We start from the raw sequence: 24655 nt of genomic DNA on the forward strand, positions 1-24655 counted from the left end.
AAAAAAATAAAAATAAAAAATAAAAAATAAAAAAAAAAATAAAAATATATAAAAATCAGATATTGTCACTCCTCTCTTTAAATTGCCATACTGGCTTTTCATTGCATTTGAAAGAAAATGAAAACCCTGTAATCCATATATTCCTACATAATCTTGTATATGCCCACTAACTTTCTACTTTTAATTCACACCATTGTTCACTCAGATCCAGTTGCTCTACTTCCTTCTTTTTCTAAAAGGAACCAGGTGTGTTCTACTTTTAAACTTCTATATGTATTGTTATTTAAGTTTATTTTACTTGTTTTCTTCTTTCTTTCTTTCTTTCTTTCTTTCTTTCTTTCTTTCTTTCTTTTTTTTAATTTGTATTCTCTCGTTAGAGGATTCAACATTTGTAGAACAGAACCTTTTCTATCTTATTCACACATTTCAATTCAGGAAAAAGAACACAGGTGGCTGAAAACATGGTCTCTGATATTTTTAAAATGGCACATAATGCCTTTATAGTAACTAGCTCTTTCAAACATTGCAGGTAAAGTTGAAAGTATGGATAGAAAATGATTGGTAGAACTGATATGGTAAGTATATAAAATTTGAAATGAATCCCATGAGTTTGCTTACAGAAAAATACATTATTGTCACCATGCTCAGAATTCTACCAATAGTAAATTTAGCTAGGATTGTAGTTGGGATAGAATAGAGGAGGGAGGTAGTGGTGAGATAAAATATTAAACTTTAGTAAGCTACTATATTTTAGTAGTATTTAGCTAATGAGATCTTTTAGTAGTGAAAAAAAGAAAAAAAGGTGAGGAGAGGAGAGGAATAAGTCCTAGGGTAGATAAGGTGAAGGGTAGAGGTATATTTCTCCTTAAAGGGATAAAGAGTACAGAGAAGAGAGGGTGGAAGAAATACTTATAAGCCCTATTTAAATCATATTTATTTTTAAATCTACAAACAACTATCCAGTTATGAGATAGTATAAATTTAACATCATCTTTGCTGACCATATATTACTTAAAATAACCCTTAATGCCATATTTGGCCACTGAATTATAAAGTTTTCATTCTTTGATTATAAAAAGTATATATTTAATTTTCCAAATAAATTTAAAAATATATATAGACCAGCTAAATGTTAATATATACCAAATAAATAAATTTGGTAAAAAGATGACATTTTTCCTCCTAATTTTTATTATTTCTTTTCTTCTACTGGCTTGGAGCTTTGCCCCTTTTTTTGTTCCTTTGTGTGTAAGGTTAGGTTGTTTGAGAGTTTTCTTGTTTCATGAGGTAGGCCTGCATTACTATAATCTTCCCTCTTAGGACAGTTTTTGATTCATCTCAGAGATTTTGGACTATTGTGTATTTATTTTCATTTGTATTTTGAATTTCCTCTTTGCTTTCTTGGTTGACCCAGTGACTGTTTTGTGGCGTGTTATTTAGCTTCCATTTATCTGTGTTCTTTCCAGTTTTTTTCTCGTGATTTCTTATGTTGTGGTCAGAAAAGATGCATGATATGATTTCAATCTTTTTTAATTAATTGAGATTTATTTTGCAATCTAAAATGTGATGTATTCTAGAAAATCTTCCATGTATACTTGAATATGTCACTTCTGCTGCTTTTGGTTGGAATGTACTGAATATATTTGTTAGATCCATCTGGTCCAATGGGTCATTTGGAACTGCTGTTTTCTTGTTGATTTACTTTCTGGATGATCTATCCATTGATACACATGGGGTGTTAAAGTCCCCTACTCTTATTGTATTATTGCAACTTTCTTCCTTTATGTCTGTTAATAGTTGCTTTATATATTTAAGTGCTTCTATGTTGGGTGCATAAATATTTACAATTGTTATATTCTCTTCTTAGATTGTTCCCTTTATCATTATGTAGCATCCTTCTTTGTCTCTTGCTTTAAAGTCTACTGCTATGTCATTTTTCTTTTTGCTTCAATCTGCATGGTATATATTTTCTTAGCCCTTCACTTCCAATCTGTATGTGTCCTTGGGTCTGAAATGAGTGTCAGCATATAGAAGGTTCTTGTTTTTTTGTTTGTTAGTTTGTTTCATTTCTTTTGATTGGAGCATTTAGTCCATTCACATTTAAAGTAACTATTAAGGGGTATGTGGCTATTGGCACTTTGTTAATTGTTTTCTCCTTGTTTTTGCAGTTCTTCTCTGTTGCTTTCTTTTCTTGTTTTTTGATGAGTTTTTTTTTATTGTTATGCTTAGATTTCTTTCTATTTTTTGTGTATCTATTGTAGGTTTTTTGATTTGACAAGATGCCATATTTTTAAAAACAATTTATAAAGCACTATAAAATGGTTATAGGTTACTGTGCCCATGGATTCTGTGTTTCTAAGTATAAAAATAGTTGTTCAAATTTGTGTTAATTTATTTGAATGTAAAAATGCAGTTGTTGTGATGATTATTCCAGAATTTGGTTTATTCTTATTAGCATTCTATTCTTAAGGATATTTCAGTTTTGGGGATATGTTTCCATTTTAAATGGTATACATTTAGCGAAAATGTTGTGCTTTGACCCTTGAGTGTTACTCTTGAGTGGTTTTGCTTCTGATCTCTAGTCAAGCTTTGATCACAGCATTCCATAAAACTCTCACCAGGGTCACTAGGATCTCTGTATTGCCATATCTGTTTTGCAGACTCAGGCTTCATCTTTCTGAATTTCTCAGAAGAATTTTTAGAATTTTAGAGCAATTCTTCTCTTAGCTTCTGAATTTATTAAGTGTCTCCTTTTATTTCTTTGGCCAAACTCCCTTTCTTTCTTGAATTCCAAATGTTTAGGCATCATAGGGCTCAATTCTGAAACATCTTCTTTATCAATATTCAGTGATTTCAGCCAGTATATACATAAAAGCCATTTGTATACTGATGATTCCTTAGAGCTAAATCTCCATCTTTACCCTTTTTCTTAGCATAAGACGTACTTGACAACTATTTTTGAAAATAAGAAGTTGCATAAAACTAAACAGAACCCATGACTTTTTTCCACTAACATCCAGTCTTTTTTCAGAGTTCTTCATTTACGTGACTGACATGTTATTCATCCCATTTCTTGGGTAAAATCTCTGGAATTATCTTTGATTCCTTTCTTTTTCTTAGTTCACACTGAATTCATTTTCAAATTCCATCATACATCCATACAAGATATGAGATTCTTTCCCCTCCACCCCCACTCACTTGTTCTCTCTCTTTCTCCCTCCCTCTAAAATAAATAAATTAACTTTTTAAAAAGCAAGTTCATTGTCACTTAGTTTGGAACAACTGCTTTTCTCTGTTCTCCCTGAGTTCTTGTCTAGAGTCTATTCTCTACCCTCTAGATTAAGAGAGTCTTTTAAAATATAAGTCAAATATTGATGGGACTCTTCTTGTTCAAGATCTTTTAATGCCTTCTCCTCATATTTGGGATAAAATCCAGATTCCTTTCTGTGGTTCGCAATACCCCATATAATCTGGTCTTTGCCTTGGTGCTCTTTCCACCATTTTCCTACCACCCTCTCTGTTCACTGCTATCTCACCCAAATCACTCCCTTCATTTTGTTCCTTTACAGACTGAGTCTGCTGTTCTCTTTGCCTCTCTCTCCCTCATTCAGTCATGCTTTAATTCAAATGTCACAATCCCAGAAGGTGACTTTTCAAACCTTTATAAATAGTACGCTCTTTCAGTTTCTGCTTTCTTATTCAGTTTTATTTTTCTACAGAGTATTTATCATAATTGAAATTACATCACACATTATTTGTTTGTTTATTAGGTGCCTTCCCTAATTCAATATGAACTTCATGAGGATGGAGACTTCATTTTGTTCATTGTTTTATCCCTGGCCATCTAACTTAGTGTCTGTTAGGTACTTAGTGAGTCTTCAATGAATGTTTGTTGACTTAATGAATGAATGGCTTATATTTAGAAAAAGAAGAATTGTGCACAAATATAAACCTTACATGATGTTTGCAGGACCTCCAAGAGAGCTTTAGTTATAAGTTAGTCACAGTGGGAATGTGAATGTCGTGCAGAAAAAAAAAAAAAAAAAAATTGAGTGTGGCTGATTGTGTGAGAGAAGCACCACTCTGAGATGTGGGAGCCTGGATCCCTCACTCTTTTGTTCACCAGGATACACTTTGTAGGTTTTCTAAAAGTTTGCACACCAGATTTTGATTCAGACTTCTAGGTTACTCTACACTTACATAATTGTTTTAAGTTAAGCTCCCTAGAAGCAGAACTTGAGAGAGAGATTTGAGTGCCTGTGATTTATTTTGAGAGTGCTTGCAGGTAAACCTGAAAGAAGGGAGGAGAGAAGAAGGAAAGGGAGGGAGCTGAGCAGGATTGTGGTCTCAATTCAGCCTTGTCCTAATGCACACAGCAAAGGCTCTGCATCATAAAATGGACCATAAGGTTGTTTTCTCCTTTAGTCAATGGACCACTCAGTTAGTCACTGGCTTTGTGTTGTCTGATTGTGGGAAGGGAATTTTTTAGTTAAAGTAGCACCCTTTGGTTAACCATAAGCAGCCAACACTTGTGTTATGAAGCATAGATGTTCATTCATTCAACAAATATTTATTGTAGGTCTCATGAGCCAAGTACTATCAGTTGCTAAGATTCATTAGTGAATAGATATGGTTCTGCAGCATAGATGGGGAGACAAGGAGATATTAATCAAACAAACATGCAATCATGATTAGACACATACTGAATTATAACCCTGACCTCTAAATAATAAATCAAAGTGGTATTATAGGAACAAATCCATGATATTGTATAGATAATGGTTTCTTAGCAATGGTCCTTACTGTAATTCTTAAGAAAGATTGTGTGAATTCTTTATCATAGAAAACATTATCTAATGCTAGTAGAATATTAATCAAATATTTCTCAGGCTTATTTGAAACCTCAAATAGAATTTAAAAAATGTATTTTCAGTCTGAAACCATGTTGGTGTACAAGTCCTATACTTGATCGATGTTTAAGTTGAAGGGAACTAAGGTCTTGTGTTGGATGGTAATTATTTTTTGTCTTTTAGAAATTATACCCCTTGGGGCGCCTGGGTGGCTCAGTGGGTTAAAGCCTCTGCCTCCAGCTCAGGTCATGATCCCAGGGTCCTGGGATCGAGCCCCGCATCGGGCTCTCTGCTCAACAAGGAGCCTGCTTCCTCCTCTCTCTCTGCCTGCCTCTCTGCCTACTTGTGATCTCTCTCTGTCAAATAAATAAATAAAATCTTTAAAAAAAAAAAAAGAAAGAAATTATACCCCTAAATCCTATCACTTACTGGCCAACACAAAAAATAAGGATCTTGAATTTGTGGACTATTCAATTTCATAGATTGCATATGATCCTTTAGTTCATGTGGAGTTTCATTGAAGTCATTGAAATGTTATGAAATTTTCACCACTATAATTTAAAGGACAAAAAGTAATTTGAATAAATAGGTATATATCACCAAGTCCAAGCAAATTTTGAGAATTCAGTATAAGGGTTAAGATCTGCCAAGACTATAATAGGAAATCTTGTTTTATACATTAAATTATTAGGAGGAAATACACAGAACACTTTTTTGTTCAAAAACATTTTTAATGACCAGTAAATTGGATATCAGTAAATATCCACTAGTAACTCCTAATTTTTATCTAAGGTCTATTTTCACCTTAACAAAATTTTTTATATGGTACTATGGAAACTACTGAACTAAAAAATAAGCCAGCTAATGAACAACATGTCAGTAAAATAGTGCTTCTTTGCCACAGAGCAAAAATTTCAAAAGTATATAATTCTGTTGAAGTGTCATCAAACCATTTCTTCAGGAGAATGCAGTAGTAGCAAAAATAACAAGGCTTATTTTCAATAATTCTATTCATACCTCAAATCCTTGTGGTCTTCCTAGACTCTCTTTAATATGTTTCCATGCAACAAGAATCTCTGACACAGACATACTTGTAGCCTTGACATCTGTGGGAGCAGCACTGGGTTCTGTACAAAGGAAAATGGAAATAATAACTGTGATGGTAACAAGTTGTCTATGAAAACATTGCACCTGAATCTGTCAGGTGTTACCACCTTCTACCTTATTTTTGAAATGAGGTGCTATGGTAGCTATGAAAAACATAACAAGATAAAAAGATGATCTTTTTGGATTTCTATACTTGGGTCAAGTCTCATCAATATTTTACCAATGACAAATGACAAAATTAGCAAGACAAGCAAAGATCTTTATCCTTGTATTAACCAGGACATTTCTGGAGATGTTAAATTGTCTGACAAATTATTTGCCAGTCTAACATAATGATCAAAAGCATGGACTAGAGAATCAAGCTTGGCTATTTTGCTGCTGTTGTTTTTCACCTTCAAAAATTTTTATTTATTTGCATTTAGGCAAGTTGTTTTGACTTTTTCTATGCTCCAGTTCCCTCACTTGTAATATCGGCATAATCAGAGTACTTACCTCAGAGGCTTTTAAGTTTTGTTTTTGCTGGAATAATTGATCTAAAATATTTAGCACAATGCTTGGCACTTAAAATATTAGTTCACAAAATACCTTTTATCGTTAATTTATTTTATTTTTTACCTTGCAGGCACAAATAGAGTAAACATTTCATTAGTTTTTTTTTTTTAATTGTTGTTCTTGTTTCAACCTCAAAACTACATTTCCATGATTGTATAACGAATGTGATAGGAATCATGATTTTTAAAAGGCATCCATTGACTTTTAAGACAGTTATACGCTGAAAAGGAAAATCCCTGGAGGTCTCAATCCTACTGCTCAAAGTACATTTTCATTTGTTCCTACACTTGATGACTTTTCTCACATTTATTTTCCAAATATACCATGTCTGACTGGCATCCATCAAGAGGTGCACTTTATTTGAGGTTGCACTATATGTGAGGAACAAAATGTTTTCAGCTTTGACGTTGCGGAATCATAAATACTATGTCACAAACACTCGTTAAATGAAATGGCAAAATAAAGGCCATACTTCAGTTCAAACAGTTCTGTACAAAGTCAATTTAAAAAACTCCTACCACATAAAAATTGTAGAGACTTTAATACTAACCCCATATCACTGGTAAGACTTCAGATTAAACTATTGAAAACGTTTTGTTTGTTTGTTTAGATTCAGGGAGCTATACATCAAAGCTGAGTTGTAACTAAAATATTTAAAAATCATTTTTAGAGATAGTAAAGGAATTATAAACATTTTCTGAGAGCTTCGTTTTTCTAATCAAAGGTAGTCACACATCTACCTAGAGAAACTTTATGTATTATTAATGAAAATTATCAATGAAAAACATCTACCCTTGTTACTATAAAAGATAACCAGGAAAGACTTTTCCAAAGGTACTTGTTTGTACTGAGTAATGATTATCTTCTGATAAAACTCACTAAATCACATGTTATAATTATGTTGATTCAAAATGCTTTAGTAAATTCACATTAATCTTTACATAGGAGCTGACATTATTCCAGCTATGGTATAAATTGCAATTTCTCATTCTGTCACCTTTTGAATATCTTTTATTATTTTCTTTGTTCACTGGTTTCCCTCACTCCATTTTCCAACTTCCTAGTATCTGGCATCTTCATGATTAAAAAAGAAAAGAAAAGAAAAAAACTGGAGAACTTCTATCAGAATTCTGATCACCAGACTTGCAACAAGATTTTTTTTTCGTTGTTACTTAGTAGGAGTTAAAATTCTTTATTTTTGCAAACAAATGAAAGGAAATGATGATGTTCTTAAGGTGTGTACAACCTGACCTCCAGGATTTAAGGTATGATCTATTTCAAAGACAGCCACACTTGGGGTATCATTTGTTATTCACAAGCAATTTTGCTTATCTTTTAAATTAATGCATTACAGAGATTTGTGTGCCACATGCCTTCTTTCAGCTTTTTTTTTTTATTATTGAAGCAATTACATCGTTGTCAAAGAAGATTGCAGGGAGATAAATAATTTCAGGAATATAAAACGGTGGTTGGGTAGAAGTCTTTCTATCCCTCTTTATCCTTAGAGAAAGGAATAATTTCTCTCTCCGCTTTCTGTAGCACTGCACAACCTTAACTAGTTTTCTCAAATAGAAATAAGAAAGTTTTAAAAAATAAAGAAAAGTTTAAAGGAAAAGAAAAAATATTCAGAAATCTATTTCCTAAACAAGCACCCTGAATTTCTGTTTAAAAGCTCTGAGGATTTTAAATCAGGATCAGACCCAAGCAGACATGTCACAGATACATTCTTGGGGGTTAATATTATAATTGCATCTCATTGAATGAAGGCAGATGAATCAAACAGAACTTAAGAGTCTTTTTTTTTTTTTTTTAACGTGTTTCACCTTCTGGATGTAAAGAGTATCAGAAATAAACCCATGCTGATCTAAATGAGAAATTGTGGCATGTAAAAAAAAAAAAAGTGATATCAGTGGGTTTATTTCCAGAAGGTTCAGTATATATTGTTATAGCCAATGACTGAAAGGTTTTTCTGTAAGCAAGAGTACTGACTAGATCACAGAATGTGTAGTTTGGATTGGAATTAGCTCTTCTGTTTGAGTATCCCATTGTAACTGAATAATGGAAGGTAAGAAAGAAAACTAGAAAACTATAAACTAACTAGTTTTAAAACTAAAGTTTTAAGTTTTAGTTTTAAAACTAAAACTAGAAAGAAGTTAGTAAGTCACTTGAATCAAAGATCGTAAATGCATGGCCAGTGGGTCTTTATTTATTTATTTATTTATTTATTTATTTATTTTTGAGATTTTTAATTTTTTATTTTTATAAACATATGTTTTTATCCCCGGGGGGGTCTTCAGTCATGCTTTGTATGGCCCAATAATACATTAATTTATTTCAACAGTTCATATAAAAGAATTTCTGGCTCTTTAGGGAAAAAGAAGAAAATTGGTGATACCAAGTCTGAATTTGTGGATATCGGTAGATGAGAATTAGCAGTTCATCTCATTAGTCAGGACATAGTCTTTTCAGTTTGCCAGAGTCCCTACCACTACCTATTATCTCACGCTGGGACTACTTCACTTATTTATATCTCTTACTGCAACTTATAGGATTTTGAGTTATGGACCTATGTTTTAGATCCATGTCCTCATTTTGCAGATGAAAATGTGACATGTACACAGGTTGATTTTCCCGAACTCTGCTTCTGGCTCTGAAAAGAACCCCAACTAGAGCTCAGGTCTCAAGTACTCTTTCCTCTGTTGTTTTTATATTGGTGCAAGGCAGGGGAACAGCCAAAGGTAATAATAATTGCCATTTATTGAGAATTTGTTATGTGCCTAGTGTTATTCAAAATTCTTTACATGAATTTATTAATCCTTCCAAGAACCCTGCTATCTCTATCACTATTTCTGCCAATAAAGAAATTGAGAGGCAGAGTCAAGCAGCTTGCCCAAGTTCACATAGCTGCTAGAGGGTGGAGAGAGGATTTCAACACATCAGTTAGGTTGTAAATGCCATGCTGTTCCACTTCTGTGCATTTATCTGCGTTCACACACATGATGCTTTTCCTTGTGTTATTGCTTTCTTCTCTCCTTGTTGTACCACACCAAATTTCTCTAGAAGACTATTATTGTTGGGGTCCCTACTTGGGCTCTCTACTCTAAGTCTTGTCAGAAGCCACCCTAAACCCTGTCATCTCTTATTTAACTTTACTGCAGCCTTACTCTCAGCTCCTTGTATTCCTGTTTCATGGAATTTTTGATAAAGCTGAACCACAATTGCACTGCTTCTCATAGATCCTATTATATTCAGGCATTTCTGAAACTCTCCTGATCTGTAAATAACAATGTGTTTCCTGCCACTCTCACTTCATTATACTCAGGTAATCCAAGGAAAATTCAGGGACTTATTTCAGAGACTGTACTAGTGGTATGTGTAATAGACTCAAAGACTTAAAAAGATTTTGTTTTTCTTTTACTTATGATGATATTAATTAGGCCATGGCTAACTCCTTCACTCCAGTCTTGGGATGTAAAGTGGACAAGCTGATTGATAGATTTCAGTTTCTGTCAGATTAAAAATTTTGAACAGCATTACCATGTTCATGAATTTAGATGATATATTTGTATTAAGTGACTTAGCAGCTGGAGTTCTCCAAGTAAGATGGGGGATGTGCTTGCAATATTGATTATACATCTGACTTCCCAGGAGGGGTGGGTAACAGCATTAATCAAAGGAGGGTTTAATAAACTCCTTGGGAGAAAGGGTTATGGTTTCATTATTTAAAAATTCAGCGAAGACCACTGTAGTTGAACTTTTACAGGCACTAATCCAAGTAGATCATCTGGCAAAGACAGGAAATTATTCCTTGTATTTTACAACTAATATGCCAATTTATTAATTTTCAAGCTCACATAAATCCCACTGAGTACAAATTGATCTGGAGAATAACACCTCATGAATGTTGGGTTTTAATTTGGGCTGTGGTAGCTCCATTTGCAAGGAGATAATTGCATATCATTTTCTGCAAATGAGGAGAGGATTCTTGGTTTTAACAAAAAGTAAAGCAGTATACTTTTCACATACAAGGCAAAAGCCAAATAAACTAGAGAAAGCTAAGTCTTATCACAAATAAATAAATCTTTCAAACTATAATTTATCTATATCAAATCTCCCTCTATTATTCTATTAGATATAATTGAATGCTCAGGTTCTTTTGCTTTCAAAACTCTAGTAGTAAGAACTAAGTGGAAAAGGGATATAAGTTTGACTAAAAACTATTTCTAGATATATAGAAGTAAAAGCCAAAAAAACTACCATGCATTATAAATTACTATGTTGCAACTTTGCTCTCATTTAAAAAACGTTAGAATTGTTTCCAGAATGAGGGTATTGTATAGGATTACAGCATATCCCAGGGTTTTAAACTCAAATCAAGATTAGAATGCACATAATTCTTGCTTGGTTTAAAGGGTGTAAATAGCTGATACAAGTGCAAGGTGTACAGAAGTCTTGGTAGACAAATGTCTCTCCTTCCAGGATTATCTAGAGTCATTTAGGGTTACTTCTGTTGCTGAAATCTTGAAAGGTTTCCAAGGCACAAGAGCATTAACAGAAGAACTCTTTGGAGCTTTTCTGACAGTATTCTGTGGTAGCAGTCTACTTTGGATTCACAAGAGTCAAGGTCATTTCTCAAGTGATTTATCAAGAACCAATATTATAAATGACGAGTTCTTTCACTAAAGATCACATTCAAAATTTTCCTATAATAATGTAATTCTCACTCTCATTCCAACTACCTTTCTTCTTCTTTTTTTAAATTTTTTATTTCTTTTCAGCGTAACAGTATTCATTGTTTTTGCACCACACCCAGTGCTCCATGCAATCTGTGCCCTCTCCAATACCCACCACCTGGTTCCCCCAACCTCCCACCCTCCCGCCCCTTCAAAACCCTCAGATTGTTTTTAAGAATCCATAGTCTCTCATGGTTCACCTCCCCTTCCAATTTCCCTCAACTCCCTTCTCCTCTCCATCTCCCCTTGTCCTCCATGCTATTTGTAATTGCCTTTCTTGAGAGGAAAAGAAAGGAATGGAAGGTGTGAGGCATGCACATAAGCACTTATAGAAGTATCCTCTGGATGTGCGTGTCATCCATCATTGATATACCACTGAGAAATAGGTTGAGAAATAGTATTGCAAGGTTTGTCTTGAAGACCTTGCTTCCTTTCAAACAACATGAATTTTGGTGGCACACGTTTTCTTCCTGCCTTGGTGCTGGCTGTGAAAAGGTGGCTTTTCCATGGTACTCCAAGCATGTAGCTAGTCATCTTTCTATGAAGAAGAATTATGCCTGTGAACAAAGATAGAATGCCAGCCCCAATCCTCTTGTTCTTTACTTTATCAAAAAATATGGTAGGCTTTTGAGGTACTAAGCAAGTGGACTAGGTTAGTGGAAGAACAAAGGTGCAGAATTTGTCTTATGGAGAACTATGGCCTCAATCAGATCACTTGGGCTTTGGGCAAGGGTATGATGACAAAGGCACACTCTGAATCTGTATGAATGTCCTCCAACATAGAGAAGTGGAAATTGCACTGGCATGAGTACACTATATAGTATATCTTATAAGTTCATTACAGTCCTTGACTCTTAAAAAATGGTTTAATATTCAACATGTTCACTCTTTTAAAGTAAAGCAATTTTCCTATCTAGGAAAATTAAAAATTAGAGTATTTAAAATTATAGAATAAATTGACAAACTTTGAGATTCAGATTTGTAATGGCTTCTAGAGATATTCTAGTTCAGGACTTTCATTTTTAAAGTGGAAGAAGAAAAAGATCCAGAGAGGTGGATAAACTATAAGATTTTAGTTAGAGGGGCACCTGGGTGGCTCAGTGGGTTAAAGCCGCTGCCTTTGGCTTGGGTCATGACTCCCAGAGTTCTGGGATCAAACCCCATATCTGGTTCTTTGCTCGGCAGGGAGCCTGCTTCCTTCTGTCTCTCTGCCTACTTGTGATCTCTGTCTGTTAAATAAATAAATAAAATCTTTAAAAAAATATATTTTAGTTAGCAGATTGAAACTTTGACTGTCCATCTCAGGCAAATGCTCTTTCTTTCCATTGTCCTACTATTCCTAGTTGGCACGGTTTAATGATGTTAAAACTTTACTCATATTTACACAAAAAGTTCCAAATTAGTAAATTTCACTAGTGAGCAAATGCCAAATACATATTTCAATTTTGTTGTTAGAACAAAAGTAGGGACACCTGGGTGGCTCAGTCAGTTAAGCATCTCCTTTTGGCTTGGGTCATGATCTCAGATCTAGCTCTGCTTCTCCCTCTCCCCCTCCTCCTGCTCATACTCTCTCCTTCTCTCCCTTTCTCTCTCTCAAATAAATAAATACACTTTTTTAATACTAAAAAAAAAAGCAGACTATCTAGATTTAATTTGCCTGGTATCATTCATATGTCAATCTACCAAAATAAATGAAGTGTTACTATGAAATATGTTATAGCAACAACCTCAGGGTCTTAAAAAAATATGCATATTTCCTATCTAGGTTGAAAGAGTAATCTCCAAAGGCAAGCTATTTCAAGTTTAAGGAAACACAGTATAAACAACCCACTGTGATTGCTATAATTTAATTTCAAAGCAAAGGTTGACAAGGAACATACAAATCTTGATTTCTTAAAGTTAGCACTGGTGTTACTCTACAAAGCTTGCTCACAAACCTTTCCAGTTTACCTTCGGTGACCTTTGGAGTTATGTGCTTGATAATTAAGTTGAAGAAATTTTAAAGCAATAAGATGGGTTTCCTGAACAAAATCTGTACTTCAAAATAGATATTTTCAGTAACAAATAGTGCAAAATATTATTATATATATTATAGTAAAATAACAAAATATTATTATTATATACATTCTGATGAGAGAGTTTAGAGTAGTAGTTAAAAGCATGAGCTTTGGAGCCATACAGATGCAGGTTCAAATCCCAGCTGTGTCACTTACTATAGTTACTTACAATTCTCTCACTTACTGGTGTGAATTTGAGTGTGTTTCTTTATTTCTCTGAGCCTCAGCTTCCTGAAAAGTATATTAGGGTTTGAGATTGCTACTTCCTGTTTGGTTGTAAGAGTTAAATTAAACAAATCTAAGTAATATGGTACCTCTGCTGTATCTGGGAACACATCAGATACTTAAGATGCTAAGTGCATGGGTATCTCACTGGAACACCTATGATTCCTTGTTATTACTTGATTCTTCACTTTTTCTGGTCATTATCACTAGGATAAACTTTCTACTTCTGCTTCAGAATTTGGTTCTATATTAAAAAAAAAAAAAAACAACTCAGGGCAATTTGTACTGAAAAACTGCACCTTACATAAATCAGACACTATTTTTGTGCTTCAATATTCAAATGACCTTTTTCCCACCCCCCAACCCCTGCCATGTAGCTCATGTGTGCAACAATGTTTCATCCATATAACATCCACATAACATCCATAATAAAACATGGAATGTAAATAATAGGGATAAAGAAACTGACCTCCTTCAGCTGAGCAGATAACCACAATCTGACTGAAAGGTCCATCTCCTTTATTGTTATAAACACCAACCTTCACTTCGAAGGGAGTAAGAGGAGGAACACTTTCATCTCGATAAATGAATTTTGAAGCTTCAGAGGATGTCACCATTTTTTCCTTCCAGCCACGCGTTCCATTGGGCCTGAAAGCCACAATATAGCCAAAGCCTTCCCCATTCTGAAACTCTTCAGATACTGGCTAAAGAAGAAAAATACAATTAATGATCAGCAAATTAACTGATTAAAACAGCCACTTCTCCCAAAATTTACTTTTTCTTTTTAAATAATGGATAACCAGAGAAATGGAGACTTTCAAATATGTAATGCTACACTGGAAGATAATCACTTAGTATAGAACAATCACTTAGTAGTCTTTGGAAGCTTAAAAGGAGTTAAAAGCAAAAGATAAAAACTTAAATAATATCAGTTGGTATTTAAGAATAGTATCAAGGGTCCTGAAAACTCTTGGAGTGAAACAAATTTAAACCTGTTAGTCATGTATATGAAATGAACCTTCCACACTAGAATTTAGCATGTTGGGGAAAACTGTCATATGGTCTGGTGGTCAGAAAAATCTGTTGCTGGAAATGCTCTGCAGAGTCCTTTGTGCAGAAAAACAGGAACTATTAATGTAAGACCTTCTTTATGGTATTTTCTTTTTCATTTGCTTTTGTGCTTTATTAATGTGAAAAATCAGAAAAGAATATTTGTTCAATTGTTATACTATCTGCTTATATTTAAATTTGTTAAACAGGCATAAACACCATAGAAAGGAGTAATTATGATTGACTAGTTAGTTAAAGGAGCAGTCACCAGCCACTTCCTAGCATAATGCTTGACACATAGATACCAAATATATATTTGTTGAAACATGTTTTTTTCTTCTTTTGAATTTTGATTTGAGGAAAAACTGTATTGAGTAGAGAAAGAGAGACAAAGCCTATTATATCAAAGTTTTATAGACTAAATGTTTTTGTCCCCCTAAAATTCATATAATGAAATCTTAACCCCCAATGTGATGGTATTAAGAGGTGAAGATTTTGGTAGGTTATTAGATTATGAGGGCAGAGCACTAAGGAATGGGAGTAGTACCCCTCTTGCCCCTCAGTGAGAAAATGGCCCTCTGTTAGGCAGAGAGCAGGCTATCACCAGACTGGAATCTGCTGGTGACTTGATTTTAAATTTCCAGGCTCTGAACAGTAAGAAATATTTTTCTGTCATTCATAACTCACCCCCAGTCTATGGTATTCTTATTTTAGCATTGGGTCTAAGACATGAAGCTGAAAGATAAGGAAGTTTCTTAAACTCATTTAAAGAGAAATTACTCAATCTCTCTGTACCAAGTACAGATCCTATATATGTAGCCTTATTTTCTAAGGAATCAACAAGTCTGACAACTGAGTACAGGCATTCTTACCTCCCAGGCTATGACTAACTCATGTCTTCTTCCACTTCTTCCACTTACGTTGGTGGGTGCTGTCTTTGGAACTGTAAATGAAAAATGGGCTAAAGTGAGGACAATAAATAGATGTTTAATTTAAGAGAATATGTAAGAACACATTATGACCCTATTTGGTCTTAAAAATCCCAAAACAATCAATCAGAATTGAAGTTACAGTGGCCATATTCAATATTAATTAAAACAAAATGTTTGTGACAGATACCTTGTTTTCAAATCTGTATAGGAGAATTTGATACATATTTTTCATGGCCACATAATACATTATCAAACCAGTCGCCTGGTAAATGATCTGTGGCAGTAAAGTCGAAATCTCAATAACACTAAAGTTAAGGACATCTACTAATGATTAAATTTCATTTTACAAATTTTCTCCTATCTGATGATGTGACTCTTCCATGGCCTCAGGGCTTGCAGAATTCTGACTTACTACTTACTGCTTTACCAGAACCCGCAGGAAGTTCCAGTTTAAAGAAAAGACAACAGTTCCACAGAGTGAGAACCTATTTAAATAAATAAACATTAAAAAAATAAAAAAAACTATCAAGAATGGATCTTTTGGGGTGTCTGGGTGGCTCAGTGGGTTAAAAGCCTCTGACTTTGGCTCAGGTCATGATGCCAGGGTCTTAAGATTGAGCCCCACATTGGGCTCTCTGCTCTATGGGGAGCCTGCTTCCTCCTCTCTCTCTGCCTGCCTCTCAAATAACTAAATAAAAAATTAAAAAAAAAAAAAAGAATGGAACTCTTTGTAACCCACAAAATACATAAGCACCCAGTGAAACTTTTTCAAATGAGTAACTATTAAAAGAATAAATGTCTCAAAGGAATAAATTTCTCCTTCATTGCACCAAAACACAAAATCTGCAGTTGAAAGGGAACATTTTCAAAGGAAGAACTGTTAAATGAAGACCATTAAAAGAAATCATTTTCCAGGCTATGAGTCTGCATTAACAATTTTACACTTCAGCGTTGCCTTTATGTCCTTGCATATAGTTTTTAAGTGATATTTATATACTCACAAGCAATAAATTCCCTCCTATATATTACCTACTTGGATGAAAGGCTATTAATTACTGGTAGATATTCAAAGCATATACAGCATTTTATGTACCAGAAAAACTGATGTGGAATTTATATTCCACGAGAAAGGAAAAAAAAAAGTGCTCTTTGCAAAATGAAGGAGGTGGGAGAGAAAAGTCTGTGAATATATATAATTGGCTCTACTGAAATAAAAACCTTTATTCACCAGGCTCCAAATTTCAGTGTCTTTGGGCACTTTTCTTCATGGATATTAGTTCTTGTCTTGCTCATGCACATGTGGAAGGATATATATATATATATATACACACACACACACAGACACATGTATATATGTATATACATATATATGTGTATATACACACATATATTACATATATATAAATTATTTATATGTGGAGTACACTCATGCACATGTAGAAGGAGATTATATATATATGTATATGTATGCATATATATGTGTATATATATGATTATTTACATGCGGAGTTCACTGTAAGGAATTTTCTCAGAATTAAATGGAATTAGATACCCCTTAGTCTGTCATCTCAAGACATCACAAGAAATTCAACTGAGAAAAAAAAATGATACTACTAGAACAATAACAGTGAATATGACCTGATTTATATAAAATGCAAGTAAATCACTTATTAACTTGTTTTTTTATTAGCCATAGTTATTGCTGAATATAACAACATATGACATACCAGTTTGTTGACACCATGTCCTCAAACCACTGTTATATAATTCAAGTTCTAAATTTATTTTCTGGTCCATGCTATAGGTAAGGTACACAGGAGTGGAGCTGGTTTAACTGTATGCATAAAAGAACAGGGATCTAAGGATCCAAATATCCCTTCAGTGGGTGCAGTGGGTGATCTCTGAGATCTGAATGTTGTTATCATTAATGCATGGTCAAACAAATAGATAAGCATGTTAATTTGTTGATATGATATGACTATGGCTTATCATAGTACCATTTGTTTGTAGAAAAAAAAGGAACACCCATGCATGCACACTTCATGTTCATCTCTGACAACTGACAGTTAAATAATATTATACATAGTATCTACCACAGCCACCTACTTCATCTATTACATTGAAATCACTGTTTAGTCCCTAAACTTAGGATTTTGAATCTTCTTCTTTGAGGATATTTTCCCTATGATCATGGATGTTGTGGAGAGACTAGGCACTGAAGACTACTTTCTCTTTTATTCAGCTATCAAGCATCACCTCAAAAGAGGATGTATGGAAACTTTAACTTAAAAGTTGGAGAGTAGGCTGTATTCTCTCTAGTTGAATATTTCTTGAAGGTCATTTAAAAGATAAGGCTAGAATAAAATACAAATAAATGACTATTTAAAGTTGATTTTTTTCTTCTGAAGCTTTGGTAATATTGTTCCACAATCCATTAATGCTTTTATTTTTTAGAAAACATATTTAGATTTTTCAAAAATTTTAACTTTTTTAAATAAAAAAGTGAAAAGACACTAGTAAAAAATTTGGTGAAAATTTCTACTTAAAGGAGAAAGAAAGCAAAATAACACTTCCTACAATGTGATTTGCTTTCCTGTGGGTAATTTCATCATTGAAGTATCCACAAATGACCCAGATTAGAAAATTTATTTTATTATTTGAAAGTAATCTTTGAAGTTTTCCTATTGCTGGTAAATTATTTTCAAGGAAGATAGCCCATATCAATTTAATGTAATATTTAGCCATAAATAAAGACATTCTGTTAAGTGAAATAAGCCAGACAAAGAAGGACAAATACTATATAATCTCACTTACATGTAGGATCTAAAAAAATGGAACTACTAGAAACAGAATAGATTTATGGTTGCCAGAGGTGGTGGATGGTGGGTAGAGGAAATGGGTGAAGATGGTCAAAAGATACAAACTACCAGTTACAAGATAAATAAGGTCTGGGTATGTAGTATATAGTTAACAATTCTGCATTATATATTTGAAAGTGGCTGAAAGAATAGATCTTAAAACTTCTTATCACAAGGGAAAAAATATAATGATGTGAGGTGATAGATGTTAAATAAACTTACTCTGGAATCATGTCACAATATATACATGTTGTATATCCTTAAACTGATAAAGTGTTATATGTCAACAATATCTCAATAAAACTAGAAAAGAAAGCAAAAAAAAAAAAAAAAAGAAATATTAAGACTTTAATAACTAGGCACCAGACATTGTGTTTTGTTATCAGGATCACAATGTTTGCATTAGGTGCTCCTAATTGTTTTAAATTTCCCAATTTCATGCAGATGATCAATGAAACCTATATTCATTCATTTATTTTTCAAGTTATCGCTGCAGTCACAATTTCAGAGTCCACTGATTTTAATTATATCCTTTTATTTATAAAACAACATATTCAAGGTATGTAGGGATTTGACTGAATCTTTCAGTGCATTTGTGGTATAAAAGTTCTATAATTCTTGTTAGAACCATGAAATTAATATAATCAAACATCTGATAAATGCTTTTATTGAGTTCAGAGAAATATTTATTTATTTATTGAAAAACTAAATATATTTTCAATATAATTAATGAAAACCTGATTTAGAATTAAACAGTTAGATACTTTTTTCCTTTGGTTGGCTACTGATAAATGTCATCAGCTTATTAGCTCAGAGAATCAAGTTTACATGCATGATTAGTGGATTAAAGTCAGACTCTTCCAAGTTTCTTTCTGAGCAATGCTGTTCCATAAATGGATAATATTATTAACACTTTTTTTTTTTTTTTTTTTTTTTTACGTATAGGTGTATTTTATTTTATTTTTTTTTTCCAGCATAACAGTATTCATTATTTTTGCACCACACCCCGTGCTCCATGCAATCCGTGCCCTCTATAATACCCACCACCTGGTACCCCAACCTCCCACCCCCCGTCCCTTCAAAACCCTCAGATTGTTTTTCAGAGTCCATAGTCTCTCATGGTTCACCTCCCCTTCCAATTTCCCCCAACTCCCTTCTCCACTCTAAGTCCCCATGTCCTCCATGCTATTTGTTATGCTCCACAAATAAGTGAAACCATATTATAATTGACTCTCTCTGCTTGACTTATTTCACTCAGCATAATCTCTTCCAGTCCCGTCCATGTTGCTACAAAAGTTGGGTATTCATCCTTTCTGATGGAGGCATAATACTCTATCCCCAGGGGTACAGGTCTGTGAATCACCAGGTTTACACACTTCACAGCACTCACCAAAGCACATACCCTCCCCAATGTCCATAATCCCACCCCCTTCTCCCAAACCCCCTCCCCCCAGCAACCCTCAGTTTGTTTTGTGAGATTAAAAGTCACTTATGGTTTGTCTCCCTCCCAATCCCATCTTGTTTCATTTATTCTTCTCCTACCCACTGAAGCCCCCATGTTGCATCACCACTTCCTCATATCAGGGAGATCATATGATAGTTGTCTTTCTCTGCTTGACTTATTTCGCTAAGCATGATACGCTCTAGTTCCATCCATGTTGTCGCAAATGGCAAGATTTCGTTTCTTTTGATGGCTGCATAGTATTCCATTGTGTATATATACCACTTTTTCACAAGCTGTAAATGCCTTGCTATTTTGGGCCTTATTTGGCAGGTTGAAATGTAGACTATTGTCTCTTTCCACCTTATGCATTGGAAATACTATAAACACTCAGAGTGATCAAGCTATAGTAACTTAGTTTAAGCATGCATGACTTTAAGCCTGAATCTCAAAGGACTCAAAATATAATAGTTTGAACAAAGTCAATTGCTAACAACATGCCTTAATTTGCATTAAACTAAAAAAAGACAGGATGAAATAATTTACAAACTCCTTTTTCCTGAAAAACTTCTGTTATCTAATACTGTGGATGTTTATGCAGCTTATTTAATAATACAGCTTTCTTAGACACCTAGGAGAGCACATGTATTTTAAGAGTTTAATGATAATCCAGCAACTGTTTGAAAAGAAAGTTGCAAAAGTATAGGAAGAAGAAAGGGAGTTTGTTTATACAATAATGGTGGGAGTTAAGAGGGAAATTAAAACAATTCTTACCTGAATTGACATATGTAGCACACAAACATTTCAGTTAACTGATTATTATTTAAGTTCATTTTATACAGTTAGTTAAGTTTAAAGAATATCCAAAACAAAAAGTAGCAGTGGCATTTTCTAAAGAGTTCAAATAATGCTTTTACTCCTATTAGTAGGATAGATAAGGTGATATGCACAAATTGAAATGTGTTTTTGTGGGAGTGAGTAAGGTCTGAGCTTGGGTTTCAGTCCTACCATTCCAGCTAAACTGGTTAGCTGAAAATATTTCTTTACTTTGTTGTCTTTCACAAAGATATAGCCTACTTTTTAAAGTTATTTTTCAAAATTATTTATTACAATGCCTGGAACTATAATTTATAAATATTACCTAATGCTATCATCTACTTAGATTTCAAAAAGAGAAAATGGTGAAGTCTTCTATGATAAACATTAGGTTTATTTTCTATGATACACATTAGTTAAAGTTCAACATATGTAATCTTGAAAGAGATTATCCCCTTGAAAATATGGATAATATTGCTTTGATAGTACCATGGTAATTACACTTTCAGTTTTGGCTCAGCTTGTTTAAATTTGGAAACCTAGGCAATATAGCAGTTTTGATTTACAAAAGAGGTTATTTTAGAAAATATAAGATTTCTCTGATTTGTGAATTTTCTTTTTTTTAAAATTAAATTTAATTTTTTTCCATTTATTTATTTTCGGCATAACAGTATCATTATTTTTTCACCACACCCAGTGCTCCATGCAATCCGTGCCCTCTATAATACCCACCACCTGGTACTCCGACCTCCCACCGCCCCTGCCACTTCAAATCCCTCAGATTGTTTTTCAGAGTCCATAGTCTCTTATGATTCACCTCCCCTTCCAATTTACCCCAACAATTTTCTAATAAATGGCAATAAAAAGTACAGGAAGTTTATATATACAATAAATGGTGTTTGCCTCAACTTATATTCTCTTAGCTTTATTTATATGAGTTCACAAGAAATTAGAAGCCGAGGATGGGTAAAATAACCTTCAAATGAGATTTGTTGATGCATGTGGTAAAAAAAAAAAAAAAAAGGGGGAAAGCAAGAGGATGAAGGGAGGAGGGAAGGCAGGTAACTTGAAATCACTGTCTTTGATAGAAATATAGAATTCCAACTTTACCTCTTAACTGGTAACCTTGTGCAAGTTTTTAAACTTTCTAATTCTGCTTTCTCATCTGTAAAATGAGGATAAACACTTCTTGCTTTAGAGGGTTTATGTGGCAAATAAATGATGTAATAAAGGGCAAGTACTTAGCATAGAGCCTGGAACATGGTTCATGATTTATCACTGGTTTATGGTATTATGGGGGACTAGGAAGATATGAAAAGTCATACTTGAGTGTCTCATATTCACTCCTGAGTTGATAACTTTGCATCACCCTTTTATCTTTCATGCTCAAGTCTTCTACTGTTCTTCCATCACTTAACTATTAATCAGAAAAGACATCCCTAAAAATTAGCCACATTTCTTTTATAAAGGCTTTTGTAAAATTGCCATCTCTGCCTGCAAAATGCCTCTGCAAATGGAGACAATTTCTTGAATATATTTTGTAGAAAAGACTTACCTGGACGAAAGGAGCTTCATGATTTAAAAATACTAGTTTAGCAGTATTTTCTTTTAGATTTTCTTAATTATTTCAGCTGAATGCTTAATTTTTAATATACTATTTTCTTAGAAACATATACTGGAGATACTTTTTAAAACCCTATAGCTTTCTGTCTTTTCTCTGCACACATCAGTGCCTGACAACAGTGGATTTTCTAATCGTCCTCTATAAATAATTTTTGGTCTGGCTTTCAAAATCCCATTAAATGCTATTTACAAGGCCAACACATATAACCCCAGAGAAAACAAATTCAACCTTATTTTATTTTATTTTTTTCAACATTATTTTATATTACAGAAGTATTTTATTGTGTTCCTTTCAAAATTTTTGAACTCAGTGAAGTTTCCTGAGCAATTATCAGGGACAAGAACTTTGAAGATGCAAATAGGAACAAACCAAGATCTTTTCAGAAGTAAGGAGATAATATACAGTGAAAGAAACTAATAGAAAATTAAATGAGACTTCTGGACTTGAGATTAGTCAGACGTAACCTTAACTGCTAATGTGAAGTTGGCTGGACAAAACCACAGAATTGGTAAGATCAGAAAAACCAAATTTTAGGATCCTTTTTCATTTTCCCCCTCTAGCTCATATACATAGGATTTTAGCATAAGGAAGGTTTTGGAAGAAGGCTGTCAGCTTAGTAGATGAATGTGCTGTGGCATCTCCTTCCATCATTAGCTGTTGGTAGAAGAGAAACGTGTGTGCCATTTCCCTCTCATGCTACGTGAGAAGAGGAGAGAACACTGCTGTGGAGAGTACAGATTCTTATTTCTTACACTGTGGCTGAACGCTGTTGAACTTCAAAATTTTGTAATATGACCCCGTCCCATGCTCTACCACTGAGCAGAGACCAAAGTAGCTCTTGAGAATATCCTTGAGAACACAGAATTTGGCAAGTCAGAAATGTGATTACTGTGGGGCAAGTGGATACTATGGAAGGTAAGTTTAAATAGGCTTGTTGAGATGACATCCAATTAAGCTGTCTGCTAGTGGACAGGATAGTCTCCAAAGGATCCAATGTATCCTGTAAGAGAAAGAAGCAGTATGTGGACAAATGCTGTCACATATTGCACTCAACACCCATAGGTGTATTACAAATTGTACCACCTAATTATGTTTTCTTCTTCTTATCTGGCCTGGAAAGTGCCTGAAACAGCAGCTTGAGATTGAGGGAATAAAAAGAAGAAAGAAAAGACAAATTGTAGCTCTTGGGTCAACCCTTTGGGATAGAGGAAGAGAGACATGGAGATGGATGTGAGATTAAAGTTCTTATTTAAATGAAAATAGACGTTTTTAATACTTGAAAATGAGACTTCACCAATACTGAAAAGTGCCTTGGAGATTTTATCTATCTATCTATCTATCTATCTATCTATATGCATATCTATATATCTATATCTATATCCATATCTATATCATATATATATATATATAAATAAAATTTGGGACTAAAGTCCGAGATCAGATGAAGCATAATGGAAAGCAATGATGGGAGAAGAATTAACTATTTTCTGCTTAAATTCTATAGAGTTCAGTCTATATAATAAACCATTTACATAACTATGATAGTGCAGAAAGGGCTAAGGGGCCAGGAAAGATTTTTATCTGATTGTCTACTTGACACTCCTATTTATCTGGTCAACCATTTATTTATTAAGTATAAAAAAAAATATTTTGTCTTATGTGGCCTAAAGTATGTGTGTGTCATTTTCCATTTCAGAGTCAAAAAAGAATGGCGGATCAGATGTTAAGCAACTGGAATGCTGTATGAATGTGGAACACATTTTTTAAGCAAGTTCTTTCATTTGACACTTATTTTTTTCTGCTCCTTTGTCTTGTCTACGCTATAAGCAAAGCAAATAACCACATGTTGGGACAATAATCACTTATAAACTGATACCTGTCTAGATAACAAATACAGCACGATAAACTAAACAGAGATGGAGACAGAGATTTAGAGGAGAGGCATGTTCTGTACTTTGCACCACATTCTGAAAGGCTTTCTTGACTTCCAAGCCATCAGGTGGGCTTGCTGGTACACAGACTGCAGCAGAGACTTCTCAATATGATGGCATATTGGAGGAGCCAGATGCAAGCCAAGAGATCGGGTGACTCTTACTATATCAACAAAATGATGTTTAACCTGAAAGTATTTCCTCAATAAGAAAAAATGACATGCATGATTACTATTATTTAAATTTCCATTGAACAAAGAAATAATATTTAAATACATCAAGATGAGGATTATGATGATGATGATGATGATGACAGTGATGATGGCGATGATGATGATGATGATGATGATGATGATGATGATGATAAATGGCTAATAGTAAGCATCTATGATGTGCCAGGTACTATGCTAAGTTCTTTGCATGCATTATATTATTTAATAGAACAAGGCAATGGAGTAGTTTGTGATTCTGTCTCCATT

General features: G+C 33.8%; 1 protein-coding gene across 2 annotated transcripts in view; it reads right to left on the bottom strand.

Annotated features, from left to right (window-relative positions):
* CNTN5 (contactin 5) overlaps positions 1 to 24655 on the bottom strand; it is a 1363702-nt gene that overhangs the window by 55580 nt on the left and 1283467 nt on the right. Inside the window, exons 20-22 of one of the 2 annotated variants that reach the window (XM_032358816.1) lie at positions 15447 to 15535; positions 13994 to 14228; positions 5868 to 5977 (exon numbers count right to left, since the gene is read on the bottom strand). In XM_032358816.1, the coding sequence (XP_032214707.1) occupies positions 5868 to 5977; positions 13994 to 14228; positions 15447 to 15535 (434 nt within the window). The remainder of the gene's footprint in view (positions 1 to 5867; positions 5978 to 13993; positions 14229 to 15446; positions 15536 to 24655) is intronic. The other variant, XM_032358817.1, reaches the window with a different exon arrangement.

The sequence above is a fragment of the Mustela erminea genome, chromosome 9, assembly GCF_009829155.1.
Source record: "Mustela erminea isolate mMusErm1 chromosome 9, mMusErm1.Pri, whole genome shotgun sequence".
In the NCBI taxonomy this organism is placed as follows: domain Eukaryota; kingdom Metazoa; phylum Chordata; class Mammalia; order Carnivora; family Mustelidae; genus Mustela; species Mustela erminea.